Source organism: Phaenicophaeus curvirostris, chromosome 9 (assembly GCF_032191515.1).
Source record: "Phaenicophaeus curvirostris isolate KB17595 chromosome 9, BPBGC_Pcur_1.0, whole genome shotgun sequence".
NCBI lineage: Eukaryota > Metazoa > Chordata > Aves > Cuculiformes > Cuculidae > Phaenicophaeus > Phaenicophaeus curvirostris.
In genome coordinates, this window is record NC_091400.1 from 3180708 (window position 1) to 3203537 (window position 22830).

At 41.9% G+C, this 22830-nt stretch overlaps 1 protein-coding gene across 5 annotated transcripts in view; it reads right to left on the bottom strand.

Annotated features, from left to right (window-relative positions):
• Positions 1-22830, bottom strand: part of ANK3 (ankyrin 3) — a 345846-nt gene that overhangs the window by 56255 nt on the left and 266761 nt on the right. For 3 of the 5 annotated variants that reach the window (XM_069864355.1, XM_069864354.1, XM_069864353.1), the window contains exons 25-28: positions 16343-16466; positions 13375-13477; positions 7982-8088; positions 3233-3265 (exon numbers count right to left, since the gene is read on the bottom strand). In XM_069864355.1, coding sequence (XP_069720456.1) covers positions 3233-3265; positions 7982-8088; positions 13375-13477; positions 16343-16466 — 367 coding nt within the window. The remainder of the gene's footprint in view (positions 1-3232; positions 3266-7981; positions 8089-13374; positions 13478-16342; positions 16467-22830) is intronic. The other 2 variants (XM_069864352.1, XM_069864356.1) reach the window with 1 other exon arrangement.

The window sequence follows — 22830 nt, forward strand, 5'->3', positions numbered from 1 at the left end:
GCTCTACTGTCCGTAAATAACAGTGATTAGCCTCACATGCAGAAAGGAACCAGACATTGTAGAAAAAGGAGAAGCAAAAATGCTTATTATTTTTGAGAGCTCAGTCTTCAAAACCTCCTCACAGCCTCATTTGCAAACACTCCTGATGGCTGGCAGAGCGAGTGCTTGCACCACAGGTGGGTCAGTCCAGGCTACTAAAGGCTTCCACTGATGGGGAATGAGTGAGAATAGCAAGTACAGAACTTTCTTTAGGCTGCTGGCACTCTGGAGGAAACCACACCATTGCTGCTCTGTGAAGATGACACTCATTAGCAAAATGCTACATTAAATTAGAATTGTGCTTGCCACCTATGAGTAGTTTTCCCTTTAAAGAAGAGTAAGCAATTATATTTGGAAGTAGTGAGTGGAAGACTCTAAAATAAAATTCTTTTTATGAGCAAGGGAATAATGACTATTAACAAGAATAAGCATTCATAGCTGTTGTTTATTCCATATGAAATGTTGAGAGGCTGCATACATGAAGTGTTACCGTCTTTAAGAGAACAGTGACAGGAAAGTGGAGCATCCTCCCTGGAACAAACGTAGACTGCAGCCTGTTTCAAAACTCGGCACCAAAAATCCTTCCAATTTATGGGGATCAAAACATACAGCTTCCTGCAGGGCTAAACCCTAACGGTGGGGGAGGTCTAAAATACCTTCCTTTTTCCTCTGTGCCATAAGCTGCTGAGAGAGAATAGCTTCAGGAAGAAGGTGTAATAACAGGCCAGCACCAAGAGGGATGCAAATTACCAACTCAGTCTTGATGCCGATACATTTTTTGGTGTGTTCCTCCTGTATGATTTGCAGACATTGACATAGCTGGCTCTACAGTTTCACTATTCTCAAGGCCGTTGCCAAAACCTCCAGATTTTTAAGGACTAAAACCTTCCCATGAGTAACAGGAGAATCCATTCAATTTCCTGGTTCCCTTCTGTAAACTGAACTAAGGGCGAGAGTCCAGAGGGGTCATGAAGGTTCTTTAAAAAAGCCCTCAAGTTCTCTGAAGTATGAATGGGAACCTGTGTAAGGCAGCTACATTTGCTTTTGACACCAGCGGGATATCAAAAGTAACAGCTGACGTGCATTGGCCAGGCATGCAAATAAGCTGCATTTGGAGGTCCAGGCGACATGGGTGGGAAAAGTCTGCACAAAAGCAGGAGTATAATCAAAACTTTCTATTTTGCAGTCTGCAGGAGACAGGTGGGCAGGGACACAAGCTGTAAATATAACACAAGCAGGACAGGAAAGGCTGCCCAACTAAATTCCACATAAAGAAATGGCTACATTGTCCTTCTTAAAAATGATTAAAATCCATCAGTAAAGATGCGGAGGGGAAACAGCCCACTAAGGTGACCCTAGCCCAAGGTTATAATTTCTTGAGCCCCAGACACTTTACAGTACTGAAGCATGGAATAAAATCAATGCTATTTCACAGATTTTTCATAGAAATAAATTCTAGCCACATTTCTGTCCTAAATATACACACGGTATACACTGCTGAACAAGTCCAAATGTTGCCACTAGGGTACCCCAATTCCTCATAAGAGGAATTGTTTCAACAGGACAGCATCTTGGATGAATGGCTAATAAAACACTTCCTAAAAATACTAGATCTATGTCAAAAACAATGTGCTCAATCTTTATATGATACACTATATATGTTATCTTAATATTTATAGATACAAGATCTTAGATGCCTGTAAACTCTGTTCACTGAACACTTTTCTGTTTGCTAACAGTAGTCTGTAACAAGCAAATACAGCAGCTCTAGAGAGCCTGCAGCCCTTCTCTCCCCCTCTGAGCAAGATTAGCCTGCCAGCATGTTTACATTGCTTTTTCTCCCTATAGCTGCTCTATACTGTGGGCAGGGAAGGCTGGTGGTAGAAGGCAGATGCCACTGATCATGTGGAAGGATAAGCCAGCAGTTGGTCTTCAGAGCTGGCAAGGAGACAGCTCGTGACTAGCTGTGAAGAGAGTTCAAGACAACATTTACCATGAAACTGTAAAACGCTAAGCAGGGACCCACAGCCTCTGGTCACCAGAGGGAGAACACTGAAAGGAATCTGTTACAATCGGTGCTCTGGTGGCCCTTTAAAAATGTGCATGGATTTGTCTGCAGAGGAGATGGGGCCACTTCAGACTCCTCGGAAGTGTGTGGGGCAGAGGGGTGGCTGGCTGGAGCATCCCTTGGGAGTTGGCACAGCAGCTGCTCTGGGGAGGCACATCTGGTCAGTGCATCATGGAGCAACAGAGGGGCTTGGCAAGGCTGGGCTTGGCCTGATGGCTCAGTACAAAATCATGTTTTGGAGAGCTGCCTATCATCTACGTGATTACTGACATCTCCTAATTAATAAAAAAAGGAGGGTTTTATTTAATGCAAAAATGCCAAAGCTTGCACTTGGATGTCTTCTCTGTACCCAAATGATTTAAATGATGCAAGTATGTCGGAGAAGATTTTCAAAAAGATGTAAGTGCCTAAATGAACTGACATAAAATAATACAAAAATTGATGGAATTTACATCTAAGTAACTATAAAAATCAGGTTCTAATTTCTCAGGCACATTTAGGCTGTAGATTTCAAGGCTGGGCAGAGATAGCTGAGCTGGGTTTGATGATGGGCACCAACACCAGTCCAGACTTGGCAGCCTGGGACTCAGCACCTCTAATGCACAGAGCTCACAGTAAGGGTAGATTAACCTGTGACATGAGTCTCTGCCCCACCACAGGAACAAGTCCATTATAGCCAGCTTTGACGTCTACACCACACTGCCACCTTCAGTGAAGACAAAAACTTTAGCAGATGAGCCTTTATGCATATTGCTCTCACAGAAAGGTAATCATGGTCAACAGCATATTAATTATTTCCTTGTTTAGTTTTGAAATTGTTAATTTACCTTATTAATTTACCTTTTAAAACAATAACAATAATTCCAAACAGTATTTCATGCACTTTCTATCAAAAAGATTAGTAGTTGATGCTTACCTAAATTAATGCTGCACTAAGAATGGAAACTACAATATGATCTCTAAAACACAACGCTAAGTGCTAATGGGTATTTCTACTTGAATACATGGAAGGGATGAGGATGTGGGCGGATGCACTACAAACATCTACACACACTCTGTGGGAAAAGAGTTAAAAAAAAAAAAAGAAAAGAAAATGAGGATTCACAGAAAGCACAGAGTTATCACCTTGAATCATACTGGGGAAGTGGAGAGGAATAGCTGCAAAATAATTTAGAAAGCAAATGGGAAAAATTAATTTAAGATAATTAGAGGCAAGCAACACAAAATATCAATAATAAGCGCAAAGGAAAAATAACAATAAAAAATAACAAATGCAACACATTTGTAAGCTAACTTTAGAAATTATTTGGCTTTTGCTTTGCATCTCATGACCTATATCATACAAAATATGCTATGCATGGAAAACAAATCCAAAAGGAAGCGTTCATTTAATTAACACAAATCCGTAATTTCTCTGAGAAACGCAGAAACACATGGACAAGTGAAAAGCATTTGCAATTTGCTGAGGTCAACAGAGAATTTATTGTAACACAACTCCTTTATTTAATTCCCAAAGCCACTGTGCCACAGAAAACCAGTTCTTGCACTTTTCTACAGCAGTTTATTTTCCAAAGTATAACATAAGTATATGTAGGGCAGGACACTTGAAAGGAGTATCAGTCCATGCCATTTGTTATGCTGCTTTCAAAAATGAGTTCTGTGCATGCAGGATGTTAGAGTAAACTATAATTAATCTGATGTATTCTGCCTTGCGAGACTGCATTTAGTGTTTCTGAGTTTCTCAGCATGGAAGGCAGCATGACATATTTTTTTTTTCTTTCAGCTAAGAAAACCGAGGAGTTAAAAAAGGCAACATAAAGAAAGCACACCCACATTTTAGTTTTAGTAAGCTCACATCCGAAAGCCGAAGGTCATTTTGATGAAGGGTTTGCACCCTTCCTGAGGCCTCAGGATTCATGACACATTTCAATGTGTTGCTTACAATGGACCCTGTTCAAAACATATGCTGGCAAAACAACTTATCTGAACTCAAAAAGAAAAACATAAAACATTATCTTGGCTTAAAAAAAGGAAAAACCAGAAGAGTCAAGATTACTGCCAACAATTCCTTCTTTGTTCCCCTTTCACCGATACATCACTGGATCTCCACATCCCGCTCCCAAAATTCCCCTTCTGCCTCAGCTAAGAAATGGGAAGAAAATTTGATGCTCTCTTCTGTCAGTGGGTAAATGGGAAAAGAGCAAATCCGAGGGAGTGGACTACAAAGCAGCTCCCACTGCATGGCACACATTGCAGAGCTCGGGGGAGTCCGAGGAATGCAAAGAGCAGCGGGGTCAGGCCCTGGCCGCGCGGCAACCCAGACCACAGGGCTGCTGACAGCGGGCAACCCCGTATCGCTGCCTGTGGCCACAGAACGAACCGGGGACAAAGCCAGGGGACCAAGCACAGCAAACAGGCAGAAAAGGAGTCGCTTTGCTGAAAAAGACTGGCAGAAGAAAAGTGAAAAGTCACGATATCAGATGTGCTGAGGTAATGGAAGATGCAAAGGGAACATCTGTTGATTGCCCCTAGACGAAGATAACAAGGAAAACCAAAGAGTATCATATCATAATGGCCTCAAGCTCTGCCAGGGGAGATTTAGGCTGGACATTAGGAAAAAAGTCTTCACAGAAAGGGTCATTGGGCACTGGAACAGGCTGCCCAGGGAGGTGGTTGATTCACCTTTTCCCTGGAGGGGTTTAAGGGACGGGTGGACGAGGTGCTAAGGGACATGGTTTAGTGTTTGATAGGAATGGTTGGACTCGATGATCCGGTGGGTCTCTTCCAACCTGGTTATTCTGTGATTCTATAACATGAGGCCACGGTTGAAAAGGAAATTAACAATGAGTGAGGGGTTTTATCTAACAAAGGAATTGAGTCATTACAGCATCATTTCTGATGGACTTTGTCTGTTGTCCTGGTTTCCACCGGGATAGAGTTAATTTCCTCCCTAGTAGCTGGTTTCAATTTAGTACGAGAATAATGTTGATAACACACCAATGTTTTTAGTTGTTGCTAAGTAACATTTATACTAAGTCAAAGACTTATTTCCCATGCTCGACTGGTGAGCAGGTGCACAAGAAGCTGAGAGGGGACACAGTCAGGACAGCTGAGCAAAACTGACCAAAGGGATCTAACATACCATACAATGTCGTGCTCAGATATAACTGAGTGAGAATTGGCCAGGAGCAGGGTTGGCATCAGTAGGTCAGCAGATGGTGAGCAATTGCGTTGTGCATCACTTGTTTGTATACTCTTTTATCATCATGATTATTATTGTTTTATCTTCCTTCACTATCCTATTAAACTGGTTTTATCTCAACCCACAAACTCTACTTTTTCCACCCCTGATTCTCTCCCCATCCCACATGGGGCGGGGAGAGTGAGTGGCTGGCTGCCTGCTAGGTTAAACCACATCTGTCGAATCAGAAATGTGATAGGTCAGAAAGGCTACAGCTGTTTGGAGAATATTTTGGTGCTCAGATCCTCTTCGTCCCCTGCAGTCCCACAGCTTGTTCCACTGCTGCAGGTCTGCAGCCCCTCATCTCTGGGCAGCAGCTGAAGCCATGTCTGTGTTAGCCAGGACTGATGTATAAAGGGAGTAGAGATGAAGTACTTGATGTAACAGATCTCATGTCCACAGACTACATGATTTGGAGGTTTGGAACAAGTAATGAACATACTTTAGAACTAGGGCCAGGTAAATGCTGTCCCAGAGGACCAGCAGTCTGCAAACATCAAGCCTACTTTGTATTAGAATGAAAAAGAGCCAGAAAATTTTAGACCAATCAGTCTAACTCCAACTAACAGAAAGATTCAGGAATAAATTATCCAACAATAAATCTACAGGGCCTACAGGATAACTGAGAGATTACAACTTGCCAAACACTAGTCCTCAAAATAAAAACGAGTCAAAATATAAGTGGAAAGAGAAACTCACGGCAAAGGAATTTATCTTCCTCCTTTGACAAAGTAACTTAGCAAGTGGATGTGTGAAACTGCTATCTTGGTATTTAACAGTCAGCAGTTGAGGTATAGTATAGATAAGGTAAGTACACAATCACCTGAGAAGTTACCTCAAAAGAGATACTATCAGTGCTTTACTATTAAACTGAAAGGAAACTTCAAGGGAGGTTTCACTGTGCTGTCCTGGGCCAGGTACTAAGCTAATGTTTTCATTCTGGATGGAAAGAAAGTCTGACAAGCCTTAGAAAAATAGGACCAGAATTAAAAGCTGTCTTGCTAAAATGGAAAGAGTGGTTAGAATCAACAAAATTAAGTATAGTAAAGGCAAATGCAAACAGAAGGAAGAAACCAAACACATAAGCACAAAACAGGAAAAAATAACTAGACTGTAGAATTTCAGGAAAAAACCAAGAAATTATTGCAGATCACAAACATCTGTCAAGAGAAACTGCAGTTACCAAAAGGATAATTCTGATTGCTGGATTGCTTAAGATTAGGGTATCACGTGTCAGACCAGAGAGGTAGCGATCCTGTCATATCCAGAGTTGGTGACATGTCTCTAGGGGTCTGGTGCCCAAACTGACTTAGAAATAAGCTACCATCAAAGACAGGAGAGCCAAGGGACAGCAGCAAGCATGCATTAAAAAATGGGATGTGCACCACCAAGGAGGATCTGAGACACCTTAGTCTATAAGAGAGGACTACAAGTCTTCCAACATACAGACCATTTTTAAGAAACTGCTAAGATATTGTTCTCCATGACCATCATGGCCATGTCAAGAAATAGCCTTACTCTGCAGGGAATAAATTTCGAGCTGAATATCAGGGGAAGAAATATTGTAACAAGGAACAGTGAACTACTTAAGCTGTGGGACTACAGAATCTCTTCATTTTAGCGACCATGAAGAAATTAAATGTATTTCGAGAACGGTTTATCCAGCCGTAATGCAAATAGGTGGACTACCAGTTCTCCGAGGTCCTTTGCTGATAAACCTTCCTGCAATAACAATTGACCACATGCAGCGTTGTATCAGAGCAAAAATCCACTGTTGTATAGTTCTGTTCAGCAAAAGCAGGTGTTGACTTACATTGTGGGGCTGTAGCTTTAGATTTGTGGGACTTGCTGCTATTTTGGAACAAAAATCTTTTGGTATGTTCTGCATTCATTTTCTTTATAAGAACGTAATTAGTCACAAAACGAGGAAATAAATGAAAAAGGATATGAAATTTTATGTCCTGATCTTGAAAATTAAACAACAAATATTTATACTGGACAATTTTATATGCAATGATTCCTTTCAGTTAAACATATTGATTTCTAAATTTTTAAAATACACATTCAAACATTACTACTATTGCATTTAAATCAAGGCTACGTGGTGCTGTCAAGAAGCAGCACAACTACAGTGATGACTCATAAGTAAATTAATAATACCTCTTAAGTCAAAGTACAGATATTGGAGAAAAGGCAGGGGTTTGGAGGTATAAATAAAATAAGAATTTAAATTCAAGCTCCTCATGTTTTCCTCTATGAAAGAACAGAAAGCATAACATTACATCTCTGATTTTGTATTCCAAATAATTTAATACAATTCAAACAAAACCACCTTATGACACTTAAAATTCAAGCATAGGCAAGAGAAAAAGCAAAACAGGACTATTAAAGAGAAGCTTGTGATTAGAATAGTTTGGCATTCAGAAAATTAAGTGCAGAAGCAAGTTTTCAATTTAATATGCAAGAATTTAGACTGACTCCTGTTACTAAGCACCCTCATTGAAGTCAGTGTGAATTTTGCCACTGGCTTCAACTGGAGCAGGAACAGGCATGTTATCAGCCATTACAGCAGGCTGTATTCTTCAGCTAACAATACACATTTAAAGATAAAGGAAATCTGTTAAGTGACCTACCCAGAATGAATTGGACTTGAAACAAGGTTAACATTGTCCAAGGTGTCCGCAGCCCAGCTATAGTGTCTGAGAGAATCAGAATCAAACTCCCTTTGAAAGGTCAGGTGCTTAAAAACATAATAGAAAAAGATAAATTGAAATTTAAAATTAATACGACAAACACTTGTTTTAAGTACAAGTTAATATGATCCTATTAAATTTAGATCTGGACCCTTTTCGCGTAACAGTTCTGATATCCCAGGTGTTGTATTACTGGAAATCCCATAACAGACATGTGGCATCCACAGACAAATTGATCTTACGTATTTTCAAACTTTCTTTTTGCCCAATTTTTCCGCTTCCTTCAGACACAACTATACCACTTTCCATCTTTTACTTATATGTGCAAGGTTAAAAAGATTCAAAAAATTATTACCATTTGTACTGCAATCATACACTGTACAGAGAGGCGGAATAATATGCCCCCCAGCAAATGCCATTGGACAGATCTTTATTCAAGCAGAACCTTGTGAATAACTTCACTGGGAGTTTAATTGAAGCTGTAAATGCAAAACCAACCTTCCGGTGGGAGGAGGGGTTAGTTTGTCCACAACCAACGTTTTCTGGAGTGCCACTGCTCCTACTCACCTCTCTAAAAATACCTTTAACCCTGTGAAGCCCTGGCACACTGGTGCTATAATTAACTGCCCCATCTGACCGACACTGAGGCGTTATTTGTTTCTCCTTGCTGCCCACAGACATGTGCACGCACACTCATGTGTCCTGTGCCCCACAAAAAGGTCTCACACAATAAATCCTCTTATCTGTATAGAAAAGCCATTCTAGTATAATATTCTTTTTTCTTTGTTTGTTTCTTTTCCCCTAGGAATTTAAACAAATGAGATTGTGCAATACCATATGCCCAGATTTCCAGGGTGATGTGAAAGCTTCTGAACAATTTAAGTTGCACCGTCAGGAGTTACATGAATAGAACTAAGTCAAGAAGCTGTCACACAACACGCACAGGCTGTTTTCACTGATCTTGTTAAATAATGTCAGTGCTTTTTGTAAGTAGGTTGTTTTCTGCTTACAGGCAAATACATCTAGAGAGAACAGAGTCTGTGAAGACCAAAACCTTATAGGCTCTTTTCAAATTAAATTCTGTGGGTTCAAGTCAAACCTGAGCCAAGCACATACTTCTGCACAGGGAAGTTTTATTATTGCCATGTATTGGCAAATAGAGGTAGCGCACGTGAATTCTTTTGAATGGAAATATCAGGATTAGTACTAAATCTGGCAAAGTCATAAACATACAAACCCACTTCTGTTGAGAAGCTTCCACAAAATAAGCAAGCAGACAGTGCTTTGTGGTTGGCTAGAAACTGTAACCCTGCCATCCCCCTCAATAAACCCCTCTCTTCAGACATTTTTTATTTCAGATGAGCATCCCAAGCCTCCTTCCCGAAACCATTGACAATATAATTCACAGCCAATCAATAGAAACATTTTAGAAATATCAATAGAAACACTCTGTCAGCTGTTCAACACTGTCACACACGCCTCCTTCTTTTGCTACCTTAGCTCTTTTATTAGGATCTTTCATTAAACTTCTTGCTGTCAGATAATATACTTCAGGCCTGATGGTTCAAGCACAGACAACAACAAGGGGCAAAATTGCATATGTTAAAGTCCAAAATATACCATCAGACACAAAATGAATGCCATTAAAACAATGGCAATAAAGAAATGGCAGTAGCTTTAATTAGCACCATTCTGAAAAATGTATAATTTTTATGTTTAATGAAGACAGATTTTTAACTCTTTCCAACAGAACACTAGGGATCCTCCTGCCTTTTCCTGAAGAGCCTGCAGTTTAGGCAGGAAAGTCATCGCTGTGGTTCCTGCTATTCCAAATGGTCTAACTGCATAAGAGCTCATACTGAGTACATTATTACTTTTGATACCAAACAATGTAAGCTCCAAACAGTTGGCCTCAGAAGTTGTAAAAATTTAGATGAACAAAAATAAATTTATTCCTTTGCTCGGTGATTAACATTACCATCAAAAGTAGAAAAAAACCCAAAGAAACAGAAGAAATGCATTAATAAGAACACCACTATTTAATATTTGTCATTCAAATGCCTGCTAAGCCATGACAATGTCACTGCACTGAAGTCCAGGCATGCACCAGGACACATACATCAACAAATAAATATGTGATCATGTTTGCTACAACAGCAGAAAAATGCTGAAGTCCCTTCAGCAGCAGGATAAATAAAACTAAACATAGGGCCACATAATTTCCAAGGAAATACCACCACTCTGAAATAATCTATACTAGACAGAGGTGCTCCTATGCTCGCCAAGTTGATGTAGGTTTGCTTACATGCATAGACAGGGTTCCTCAGTCTATTCCTGTGCCCTGAAATATTGCCTGTATACAAGGTGACTACGTTTTTTGATTCATTCTTTGCTGACGAAGTGTGCTCAAACAGATCCTTTGGACATATTTACAGCCAGCAAAAGCACAAAGCCTGCAGCCAATAGTTTTGGCATAGAAACAGAGTAGGAAAAGCTAACGGCCGGACACATGCATCTTACAGGCAGCACACATCTGTTGATCTCATTTTGTCAGTCTGCTGAGGTGCTGGATTTTCCAGGCAGGCAAAAAAAAAATCTTCCCGTGTAAATTGCAATATAAGCAATCCATAAAATGGAACATCATTAGTGACACCAAATAACAGGATTCATCCCGTGCTTAGTCAGGTCCCAGAGTTCCCTCCCCGGACTGACGGAGATTAAATATGCAGTGCTGAAGGGTGTGGCACTGTTAGATGCAAATGCCTGTATAAAAATACTGATGGTTCTGCTGGCAAGGACCCTGCTGGTTGCACAACTGAATATCCAGGCTGCATAATATCAGAGTTCAGCAAACAGAAGAATTTATGCTTCCTCCCAGATGAATTTATCCAGACAGAAGAGATTCAGCAAGCTGCAATGAAACGGACAGCCTGATTCATTCTGCCTTTGGCTGATTAAATTCAGAGGTTGATGTAAATTATTCCATGGAGAAAGTCACTTGGATTTGGTCTGAGTTGCTGCATCCATGGTAACACACTAGGACACACATTTTAACTTTGCTCCAGCTAGATTATGAGGCACAGCATGGCCTGAACTCAGGCTTCCCCGTTGAACAGGGTCAGCAATAAACCACTGAATACAAACAATAGGGAATATCATGACTTCTCCCGGAATTACTAGAAATTCTTCCCTAATACCCAGCTTGTCATGCTGGCAGTTGGGGTCAGCAGACTGGTTTCAAATCTTCCTCGTCTGACTCTTTTTAGACTCTCAAGTCTCCTAGTGATCTTGGGAAGGGGTGGCCATGCTGGGAAAGGCCCCTTACTCTTTTATATACTTATATTTGTGATAAAAATAATTTCCTTTACTCTGAGACTTTGCTGTTGCCATGAATTCTACACAGGTCTGAGCTTTACAAAAGACAAGAAACGGAACATGCAGATAGGCAATGGCTTACTCCTTCCAGATAGTGTGATACCCCAAAACAGCCTCAGCTCCTACCAGTTTCCAGATGGACAATTAGGATATAATGCTTTTGACACACAGCAATTCTTGTTCCTATGAATTCCATTGCTGGAACACAAGGTGGTTTTTTGTCCCTGCTTTCCATGGCCATAGAAGAGATCATCTAGAAGCCCAGTAATACACAGAGGGAGGGATGGGAAAAAGAGAGGCAGGTGTATTCTCCATCTCCCAAATGCATTCATCCTGCTTCAGCCAAAGAGCTGTATAGCTTACCACCACGGGTCTGGGCTAGGCTGAAGAACATGGGAATTGCAGAGGATGGACAGAGTTCTTTGTCAAGACTTCGAGGTTTGCAGAAGCCACAGCAGAAAATTTTAGCTGAGCTCCTTTTCTCATGAAGATAGTTTGTTGCCTTACTGTTATTTGCTTTTAAGGAGATCGTGGTTTTACTAACCTCTCAAGACAGGACTGACATTTTTTCCGCTACCACCTTCACCAATCCTGATCCTGTCCTGGACTTGAGAAACGTGAAGTTTGTTTAGAGTATTAAGATTAGAATAATATTTACAACCACACTGTCAGCCAGACCTACAGCCTGTCTTCATTTACATGAAGTGTCAAGAGTAACTTTAGGTTCTCAGCCCTGAAATAGCATTTCTTGTTCCCAGTGCCAGTAGTCGCAGATTTTATTTTTCTGACTTCAAAACAAACAAAAGCAACAAAATTACTGCTATGCCATGTTCAGACACTCTCCCTGGCTGGCTGTTGTAAATCAAGGTTATTGGATGTTTACAGCATTTTACTTTAAAGTAACAACCTAATAAGAAACATTCTAAAGACAGAATCCAATTTCTGCCATTGCCATAACACTACCAAAACTGTGTGCAAAAGCTACAGTAAAACTGGATAATTTCCAAACCAATACAATCAAGGTTTAAAATGCATGAGTCCTGCACTGTGGACCCTTTGCCCCATGAACGCGTCCTCTGAGATCAATAACCTCCTGTGCAGGAACACTTGCTGCTGCTGAGAGGTACCTCTGTGAAAATGGCAGCAGAAAACATCTGTTTCATTACAATCCACCTTATGGTCTTCCATGACACAAACAACAGTTCCTCTACACAGTCCTTTAATTCCCAAGCAAAGACTTCTATGTGAATTTTTACCCAGCTTCCTAGCAGATCTCTGGCTTCTGTGTGTCAAGAAACACTTGAGTAATTCAGTTAGATCTGAAAATACAAAACAAGTCTACCAAGCAAAATGCTGAGAAACTTGCAAACAAAGCATATAGTATCCTATCATCTCCAGCATGAGCTTTTGGAAAGACTTTCCCACGCTATAATCAGGTCAAAAGATTCTGCTTTGTTGTATTAGTCATTGCACAAATGTTTGGAAGATACATAAACTGGTTAGTGCATAATAGTTTAATCTTCACAAGGCCAAATTCTTCCCAAGGGTGGAAAAACAAGGATAGCAGTTGGATTTCTCTCCATGTGGACAGAACGTGCAAATGTAATTCCTGGGCTGCACAGTCCAGATGGAGGTTGCTCCCAACTTATCAAAGCACTCTAAGGATACACACTGCACTAAGCTCACAGATGTTTCTGCTGACCTCAATGGACAACCCCGCACTCAGAAATGTAACTAGTCCCTTAAAAACTCCTTTGGTTTGGGACCCCATCCCCCTGTCTCTTGCAAAATCAAAACCGCAGTGTGGTAAACCCACAATTTCTTTCAGCTCCTTTCTTCTCCCTTTTCAGTAGTTAAGAGAATAGTGATAGTCTCTGCAAGCATGGCTGAGGGCCGCAGAACGTCATGCTCTATAAATACGATGGACAAATACCGGCTGGCAGAGGTGCAGCACATACCTGATCCTTTGCTGGTACCAGCAGTTCTTCAATCATCATGCTGTCTCGAGCATAAGAACTTCTGTTCAGCGTGTAGGACCTATCCGAACTGAAGGAGCGGAGGCTGTTGTATTTACCATTTATCATAGTAAGTGCAGATGACAATGAGATGAACAAAAAATAAAAATAAAAAAAAATTAATACATGCAACTTCCAGGGACAGCATAAGATGGCAAAATATACACAATCTGTGAAATTTATACATGGGAAAAAATGGAATAATAAGTATTTGGCTATCCCCTTCCCTACAATATACATAAGCAAAATCACAACAGATGTTTACTGCTTTGGCAGTAATGTCATGGCTTTAGAATAAAACCAGAAAAGTGCATTCAGATATTTAGATGAACTTTAATACATGTTTTCACACCCTAATCCTGAAAGAAGACCCATGAGGGCAGGTTCTGGGGGAGCTGTGAGTGGGTTACAGCGCCTGCCCATGTGGCTCAGATTGCTGAAGCAGGTTTAACTAAAAGCAAGTTGTATGTGCTGTCGTTCTCTGTGGCTGAACGACTTTTGACTTTGTTATAAACACCCTAGTTATTCATTTAGTTAGGAAAAAGGATAACAATTTTGAAAAGAAAAAAGAAAAGAAATTTGCTTATTGATGATTAAATACAGATTCAAGTGCTTTAGGGATTATTCTGTTCACGGTAGACTATTTAGAAATTACTATGATCACTCTGAATGTGCTCTAATTTAATCAAGGTGGGAATGTGTTACACTTAACCCTGGAAGATACATTATGGTATGTGCTAAAAACATGCTGCAGGCCTAGACATGCTTGCTACATGACAAAAAATAAAGTAGGAAAAAATGTGGATTAATAAAAAGCAACACCCAACAACATATTACACTTTTGAACTAGCAACACTTCTCAGACTCAAAACTCTACAACTCTGTTTCATGCATTTTGTAGTTGTTAATCAAACTTTTCTAGTCCCTTAGCACGCGTTCGTCCTTATGCTGGAAGCGGAAGAGTGATCTTAATTACACGCTGCAGAAATATGTTAAGCAGACTTTTACATGATAAAGGCCATAAAGAAGTCAAGTTATATTTGTTACTAGAGAGGGATATTCTCTAAGGCTGAGCCCACCTCCTCCATCCAAAAATAAAAGCATGTCACTTTCCAAAGCTGAATAAAATGAAGATGACCAATGGTAGCAGCAGAAAGATGTGACACGATGCCATGCTTTCTTACCTGACTTTTGGACTAAAGCAATTTACAGTGGAAAAGAAACAGGAGAAATAGAAAGCAAAGAATCAGACAGGAGAAGCAAGATGTTATGGCTGGATGGCTTATATATTTAATGTGATTATTTCTTAATGTTACACTCAGAATCAGTAGCAAGATACATCCGCAGAATACTTTTTGCTAAATAAAATACTTCAAAGGAAAAACACTATTTGTCTCCTCTGAGCATAACATGTGCAATGTAAAAAATGAGTTACGCAGCAACAAATAGTAATGGCACTGCTAAAATCAGAAGCATGGGAATATTAGATTTCTGTCAAAGAAAAGATAAAATGAGGTTGAACCCTCAGATCTACCTAACAGATCTTGACTGCGCAATTCTGCTCTTCCACTTGCACCGAGAGAACTTAGACACGTGCAAGAAGAAGACTGTAGTGAGTAAAAGGTGTCCTGTAAATCAGTGCCCACCAGCTCTGTACACAAAGTGCACTCCCTCTGCACCATCAAAGTAGCACTTGAGTCCTCACCACATCTGATGGTGTTCTATGCCGACCTTGCTCACACTAACTTGTGTTTAAAAGCAGCATGTCAGCTTTGTTAATTAAGTTTACAAAGACATAAGATTCTTCCTTCAGCCCTGTTTTGCTGATTTTCTAGCTACTGGACTATTCAAATGCATTTGGTCATTCCTTGTGAATGTATTATTACATAAACACTAACTTACATAAAAAACTGTAAGTGAAGCAAAGTGTGGCTGGACGCTACTAAGAGCAAATCTGCACTTCATGTTTGTATTTCTAATGCAACCATAACAAACAAGAATGAAAGGCAGACATCTAAGCTTTACCTAGTGGGAGTTGCCATTAACTGTTAGACAATGAACTCACTTTTTAAAACAGATCTTTAAACTACAGCATAGGAAAAAGTCCTCAGGGCTCCAGTTTATGAGGTTTAATTATTAGCTTCAGTATGATTCAACTGTCAGTAAATGCACTGCAAGTCCACAACTATGGAAGCAAGCTCTGCTCATACAGCTTTGATTGTTTTGAGCAACACACAGTGCAGGCTTTAGCAAGATCCAAAAATGAAATCTAAAATGCTGATCTAGAAACACCTGGCTGAAATCAGCATTAGTCAGATATTATATGAGGTTTACAGTATTTTATCGGGTTCACAGAAACTTTGCCCTGTTTTCTGTAACATGTAATCTGTTCCCTGTCAAATTAAACCTTACACAAATTTAGGGTACACCTGCTTTTTTATTTTGCGGGGAGCCTTCTTCTTTCAGATTGGCTATCTCAGTTGGATTACTCCCTAGCACCTTTAAAGAAATAAAAGCACCAAACCAGCAAAATGATTGTCATTCAGTTTTTCCGGCATTTATTTCTTCAGTTAAATTAGTCCATTAAGGAGCACTCTGACCTGAGTATCAATCTGACCAGCGGTAGCAAAAAGAAACCTGTCCTAGGTCAGTTTCTAGACCGGTTGCAAGCTGCTAGACTATAAGCAGATACCAGAAAAAGTGAATAGTTAGTTTTCTGTCCCATTGCCATAAGAAGCCAACATGGATAAAGAACATGAAGTAAAACTGCAATGAGCATATGCTTTAAAGGCGTAGTATCAGCACATACAAGTGCACCCTCCCTACTTTGTTTCGAAATAGACTCCAGCTTCGTTTGTAAAAGTTTGTAACTGGGGTGACATGCAAACACTAGAGACAGCAAATACAGTACCTGGCAGAGCGGGCTCCCAGGCTAAAGCCCATGTATCCTTCAGCAGGCAAAGAATCATCTCCCAGCTCTTTCAGGTCCTGGGGTCCGAGGTATTTGTCCGTATCACCTGTCATTGCATCCTCACCTGCCGGTACAAAAGCCAGGCTGGAATCAGGAGCTCCGGGTACTGCAAATGTTTGTGTGCTTAGTAAGGAATAATGCCCTTCTCTGCTAGTCAAGAAGGAAACAATCCCGTCACCCCCGCTTCCCCCAAGGCTCTTTCCACGTAGCGTGTCAATTATCCACCCCCTGAACGGGGCTGAGAAAATAATTTTATTGGGAGCAAACGTAAGAAGCCAAACTCCACCTTGACTCAGACCCAATAAAGTTGCACCAGGGATGAAATTTGCCCAATCGCTTAAGTTCTCCTGTACTTTGCACCACTGCCCTCGCTTTTGCTTCCCTTACCAGAAAAGCCCCAGCTGACAAACCCAGGTGAGGTTATCCTGCATCCCAAAGAAACCCCTTAATTGTGAGAGACCGGCCTGGGCGCCCACCGGCACCGAGAAACGCCGAGTAAAAGCTGGGACCCGCCTCCCCCCTCAGGTTATTTCTCAATAACTTTCGCAAGGCTGAATGCAGCAGGGGATTACGATTATTATCTTCCCCACTCCCACAGGTGAGACCTTCCCGCAGGCTCCCCCCGCTCCGGTCACACAGAGGCAGAGAGGTACATTAGTTTGGGGAGGGGAGTTAAGGAAAGAAAAAACGAGAGGAAGGAAAGTTAAATCTTCAGAGAGGAGGAGGGGGGATGCCGCAAAGGGTTAACGGGGCAGCTCGGTCTCCCTGGGAGCATTTGCATAGCATTACATCACGCCAACCCGCATTCCTGCACTGACAGAGCGAGTCCAAAATACGCCTTTTGCGGCTGCAGGATCCCTCCCCGCCCCGTTCCCTCGCCCCCACCGAGCCGAGCTCCCCGGGAGCTCCTTCCCCTGCCCAAGTTCTCGCTCTCCTGCTTTGTGATGAACGAGTTTGAGGTGCGGAAAGAGCCGCCCCCCCCCCGCCCCGAGCCCGGCTGCGCGGCGGCCGCTTCCATTCAACGAGCTCGCACCAATTTCCATTCACCTCGCTCAGGAAAGCAACAGGCGAGCTCTAGTCCTAAACGAACGATCGAGTCTAAAAATACCCCTTCAGCTACTGCTTTGCAAACAGCAAACAAACAGACCCAACTTTCTCCTCCAGCCCAGCTGTAAATCCCAGGTTAAAAGCTCGCGTGTTCATCGTACACCAGAAAACATTCAAAACACCAGAAACAAACAGTATACATGAAGTTAAACTTTAAAAAAAGTCTTACTGTTTTGGAAAGCCATTTTCACCAGTCTGGTCTCTAAGAATTTTTTTCCCTGATGTTTCCAAGAATTCCTATTAGTCCTATTAGTCCTTAAGCAGTGATTTAGGGTTAATCTCCAAACCAGCACAAGCAACCTAATCCCTGTGGGTCATATTCCCTTTCCACACAACGACTGAGATCTTCTTAACATCTTGATCTCTTCGTATGTATTTTAGGACACGTGCATCTTTGTCTCTCAACTCAGATCAAAGTTCTTTGCGAATATGAAAGAAAACGAAAAATAACTATAGCTGGGGAAAAAAAAAAAAGAAAAAACAAAAAAAATCCCCTTTTAATCACTCTGCAGACATCCCTTTAAAGCTTCTGCTGATTGGATTACAGCCTCCCTTGGCAAGCCCCTGGAATGGTGACATCAAGGCGGGCGCTCGGGTTATTTGTATGTAAATCGGGGCGCTGCGGGGTCGCTCGGCTGTAAGGCGACACCGGGGCTGAGCCGGGCTCTCCGCCCCGCACCCCGCACCCCCCCGGGGCCCCCACCAGCCGCCCCGGGGCTGCCCCACGCTCCCTCTCTGCCCCTTTCCCCGAGCTGGAGAAAACTGGAGCGCAGCGGGGAGGGGACCCAGAGAGGGTCGGAGGTGCGGGGAACAAGGAGCAACTGCTAACTGGATCAGTAACATCTGGAAACTTTTGCCCTCACAGCACCTGAACACTGCGCCGGGTCAGGAACACGTGTGGCATTTTCTTTAGGAGCGTCGTTTCATAGAATCATAGAATCACCAGGTTGGAAAGAACCCACTGGATCATCGAGTCCAACCATTCCCATCAATCCCTAACCCATGTCCCTCAGCGCCTCGTCCACCTGGCCCTTAAACCCCTCCAGGGAAGGTGACTCAACCCCCTCCCTGGGCAGCCTCTGCCAGTGCCCAGTGACCCTTTCTGTGAAAAATTTTTTCCTAATGTTCAGCCTAAACCTCCCCTGGTGGAGCTTGAGGCCATTCCCTCTCTTCCTGTCCCCTGTCCCTTGGGAGAAGAGGCCAGCACCCTCCTCTCCACAACCTCCTTTCAGGTAGTTGGAGAGAGCAATGAGGTCTCACCTCAGCCTTCTCCAGGCTAAACACACCCAGTTCCCTCACCCACTCCTCATAAGACTTGTTCTCCAGCCCCTTCACCAGCTTCGTTGCTCTTCTCTGGTCACACTCCAGAGCCTCAACATCCTTCTTGTGGTGAGGAGCCCAGAACTGAACACAGGATCCGAGGGTATTTGTCAAAGTATTTGTCAAAGGCAAGGTGGAGAATGATAAAAAGCTATTCCAGTTGAGCTGCAAAATACATTAGATGTTATCCTGCTCTGCAGCTAATCCAGCCAGAGCAGGATTACTCTGATGAAATGCTCTCATCAAAGGAAAAACTGCATCTAGGAGTGGTAATTTCAAAGAATTCCAGGCATTGTTTTCTGATCGTGGGAGGCTGGAGCAAAATGGGTGGTGCAATCCCACTCTGTTTAATTAGGTGCCACAGCCTAATCCTCTGCGTTTCAGGTAACGAGAACCGTGTTTGCTCCAGCAGAGAGGTCCCACGGAAAACTGAAGGCAAAATTCATCTCTGAACACAAATTATAGAGAAACACCTAAGAAGTGCAGCACTAATGAAAAAAAACCACCAAAGAAAGAGATTCCTGCATTGCAAATTCCATCCACCCGTTCCCAGTGTGTCACATAGAATCACCAGATTGGAAAAGACCCACTGGCTCATCGAGTCCAACCATTCCTATCAACCACTAAACCATGTCCCTCAGCACCTCGTCCATAATGTTAACCACATGTTAAGAAAGATGACATCCCTGTTAACAGCGGGCAAACACAGCTCTCCTGAGCATAAAAAACTGTTCAAAATCCAGGGAAAAGTGGCAGTAGGTCAAAGCAAAGGCCCATCGCTTCTAGCACATCCAGTCTCCGACAGCAGCCACGCTTCACAGAACAATGTAAGACCAAGAAACCGTGGAAGTCCTCTGGGACATTTTTCTAACTGGAAGTGATTTAAACACGTATTTGCTAAATCTGCAAGAGGTTTGTATAGTCATGAACAGGTATTTTTATTCCCATTTTAAATTCTTCCAATTACACTTCGATCTCTCATAAACTTTTTGTGTTGCGCACACCAAGGACACGGTGAATTCACACAATTCATCTGTCTGTTGGAGGAAGAGCAGCCCTTTTAAGCTGAATCTGCCTCTTGCTGCTTTTACTGATACCCCCTATTCTTAAACTTCTGGAGAGGCAGCAAGCATTACTGCCACACACACTTTTATACGTTCTGACATATCCCTCATTCAGCTTTTTCTTCTGAGATAGACAGTCCTACTCTCTTCATTCTTTTCTCCCTGAGAAGCTTTTCCATACCTCTTGTCAACTTTGTCACCTTTTCCCAGATTTTCACCATTTTTCTGCTCCCTGAGCTTGTCTCTCGCATATGAGAATTGCAAGAGCACAGGGGTGGGTTCTCATTTTAGAGGCCAGTGAGACATACAGGCTCTACGGCAGCAGGGGAGAAGGCATTATGTGGCTTGGGAAAAGTCACTAACAAAATTTAATCATAGCCTGGGATCCAAAAGGGTATTTGCAATTGGCTTTGCTAAAGATCCCCTAAGATTTTACCACTCCCTCATCACAGCCTCTCCATGGCTTTCTGATGGCAGAACAGGTACAGCAACAGGGAAGGGCAGGATGCTTCTAGTTGTAGCCAAGGTTCTGGTTTCACACAAGTATGGAGGAAAGGTAACACCACCCCCTCGAAACTTATATGAATCTGCAACATTTTATGGAGACAAAGAAACTTAGAAAAACTCTGAGCATAGAAGTATTATAAATCACTCCTTCATAAAATGATCAATAACAGACTCTCACACATAGGCTTGCCCTGACCTGTCTTAAACACTCTGTCTCTGCACCTACTCAGGGATCAGGCAGTGCGCACTCATGCCCTCTTAGGCCATCTGTCTAATTCCCCAGGGATTGATTAGCATGATACTTAACTCCTGCTGAGAGAGGAATCTCCATTAAATAGGTTTAAAACGGTGTCCTTATTTACACCCAGAGATCTGTTATCTCCTGAAGACCAAATAAGAGAAATTAAAAGCTCAACAGTAAGTCTTTCTTCATGATGACTGTCTAAATTCACAACATCTGAACTGGTTTTGGTTTTTTTTTAGTTCCCTTCACTGCTCACAAAGCCTCACCCCTCTTTCTATCTGCCTCACTGCTTGCTGTTCCTTCACCTCTGGGACAGCAGCTGCAGCTTTGAGGAGGGGAAGCACTGTGACTGAGCTCTCTGCTGAGTTGTGGCAGGCTCAGCAGGGCTGCAGCTTCCTCCACTAGGATTAAAGCTCTCACACCCGCCTGGAGGGATGCTCTGAGGCCAAGCAGACTGCGGAGGAGGAGGTTTCCTCCAGGCCTCCTGCAGATGGCTTGGGTTGTGCTTGAGCATGACTGACTCCCCACCAGCCCCCTGGCCACTGGTTGCACCACTGGGTGAAGCTGCGCAGGTTGCGAGCTCACATCTGGAGATGGTGACAAGAAAGACCCAGTTCTTGCAGCCTCAGGTTATATATTTAAAAAAAAAAAATTGCAATCTCTTTAAAAATAAAAGCAGAGGACATGTTTAGTGCGCACTGGAATTGCTCTATATTCTTCTACAAACTTTCTGCTACGTACAAAGATGAAGCTTCATTTTTTTCACACAAAATCATGTTCACATCTTTCAAAAACACATCATTTCTTTTTTGTGGTGTAGCAGTTTCCCAGCACTTAACCTAATCTGGACAGATTTGCCAGAGTAGTCTAGGAAAAGCAGGAAAAAAAATCTCCTAACCAGCCCGACTCCAGAAGAGACTGTCCTTGGCAGGGAAGAGAAATCACACAATTTCCCTGTAAATATTTATTTAGCGGGCACAACAAGGAATATATACAAGAAACAGCTTCCTGACATTTGTCACTGAGCTCCGAGACTCTACTTTCCAAGTCTCCAGTTTCTTTTATGAGAGAAACCTTGAGGATTATGGAATATTGAGAAATCTCACTGAAGAGTTTTGGCTGTTGACGTGAATGTTACTCAAGTGAGGGAGAGGTTGGATTTGGGTGGTTAAATTTGTGCCTTCTCTCACTTGGAAATCAACTCCCTGGCTATGAGATTTGTCAGAGCACATTACCACCTTGAGCATATTTATTTTGACTGGGCTAAGTGGATGCATTGTATATAAACCAACACTGAGGAGCTGTGGGAATGGGGGCTGGGATATTGTCTTTACAGATGTGCAGATCAGGACAGAGGGACAGGACAGTGGTTAATTACCTCAAAGCCTGTCATTCATCACATGCCTTGCATGCTAGAGTGCTTCACCACAGATCAATAAAATACCTATTGTTTGATTGGAGAGCTCCATTTCAGCGTTAGGGTTGAAAATTACTCTGTTAAATGTAAACCAGTCTATTACCTCCCCTAGAACAACATAGGTGCAGAACAATTTCAAGGCAAGGAAACAATTGTATTTCCTATATTCTTAATTCTTGTTTTATTTTTTTTCCCTGTTGTTAAACTGAGAGTTAGTGACAATAAAAGCCTTCCACAGATTAAGTCTTAAAAGTGATCCTGTACATCAAAAGACATGTTTTGCATCTTTGGTGCTAATATTCAGATTGTATATGGGAGTATTTCCTATCTGTAGCTTAATGCATGCTGAGCAGTGGGATACGATAATATTTACTGCTTTGCTAGCTAGAACTATTACGTATCAGTGTTCCAGTCAGTTAAAACAATAGAGTATTTTGAGCAGTACAATAGCCTAAGAGAGTTATTTGGAAAACACAGGTGTACGATAAGAACACTATCCATTTGGAGCTGCAGCAACAGGAACACAAGGAGAAACTGAAAACAAACCAAACGCCTCAATGCATGAATTAAACAAGAGCTGCACACAAGGAACTTAGCTAAATATCTTTTTCACCTTACTGTTTAAATGCTATAAAAATTAAAATTAAATATGCCACGAGGCGTGAAGAAAGACAGTTTAATTAAAGAAGCCAAACAAAATTGAACCCCATCACTTGTTTTTATACCAGAGAAGAAAAAACTGCAGCTCTAATGAAGGTGAATTCGGACT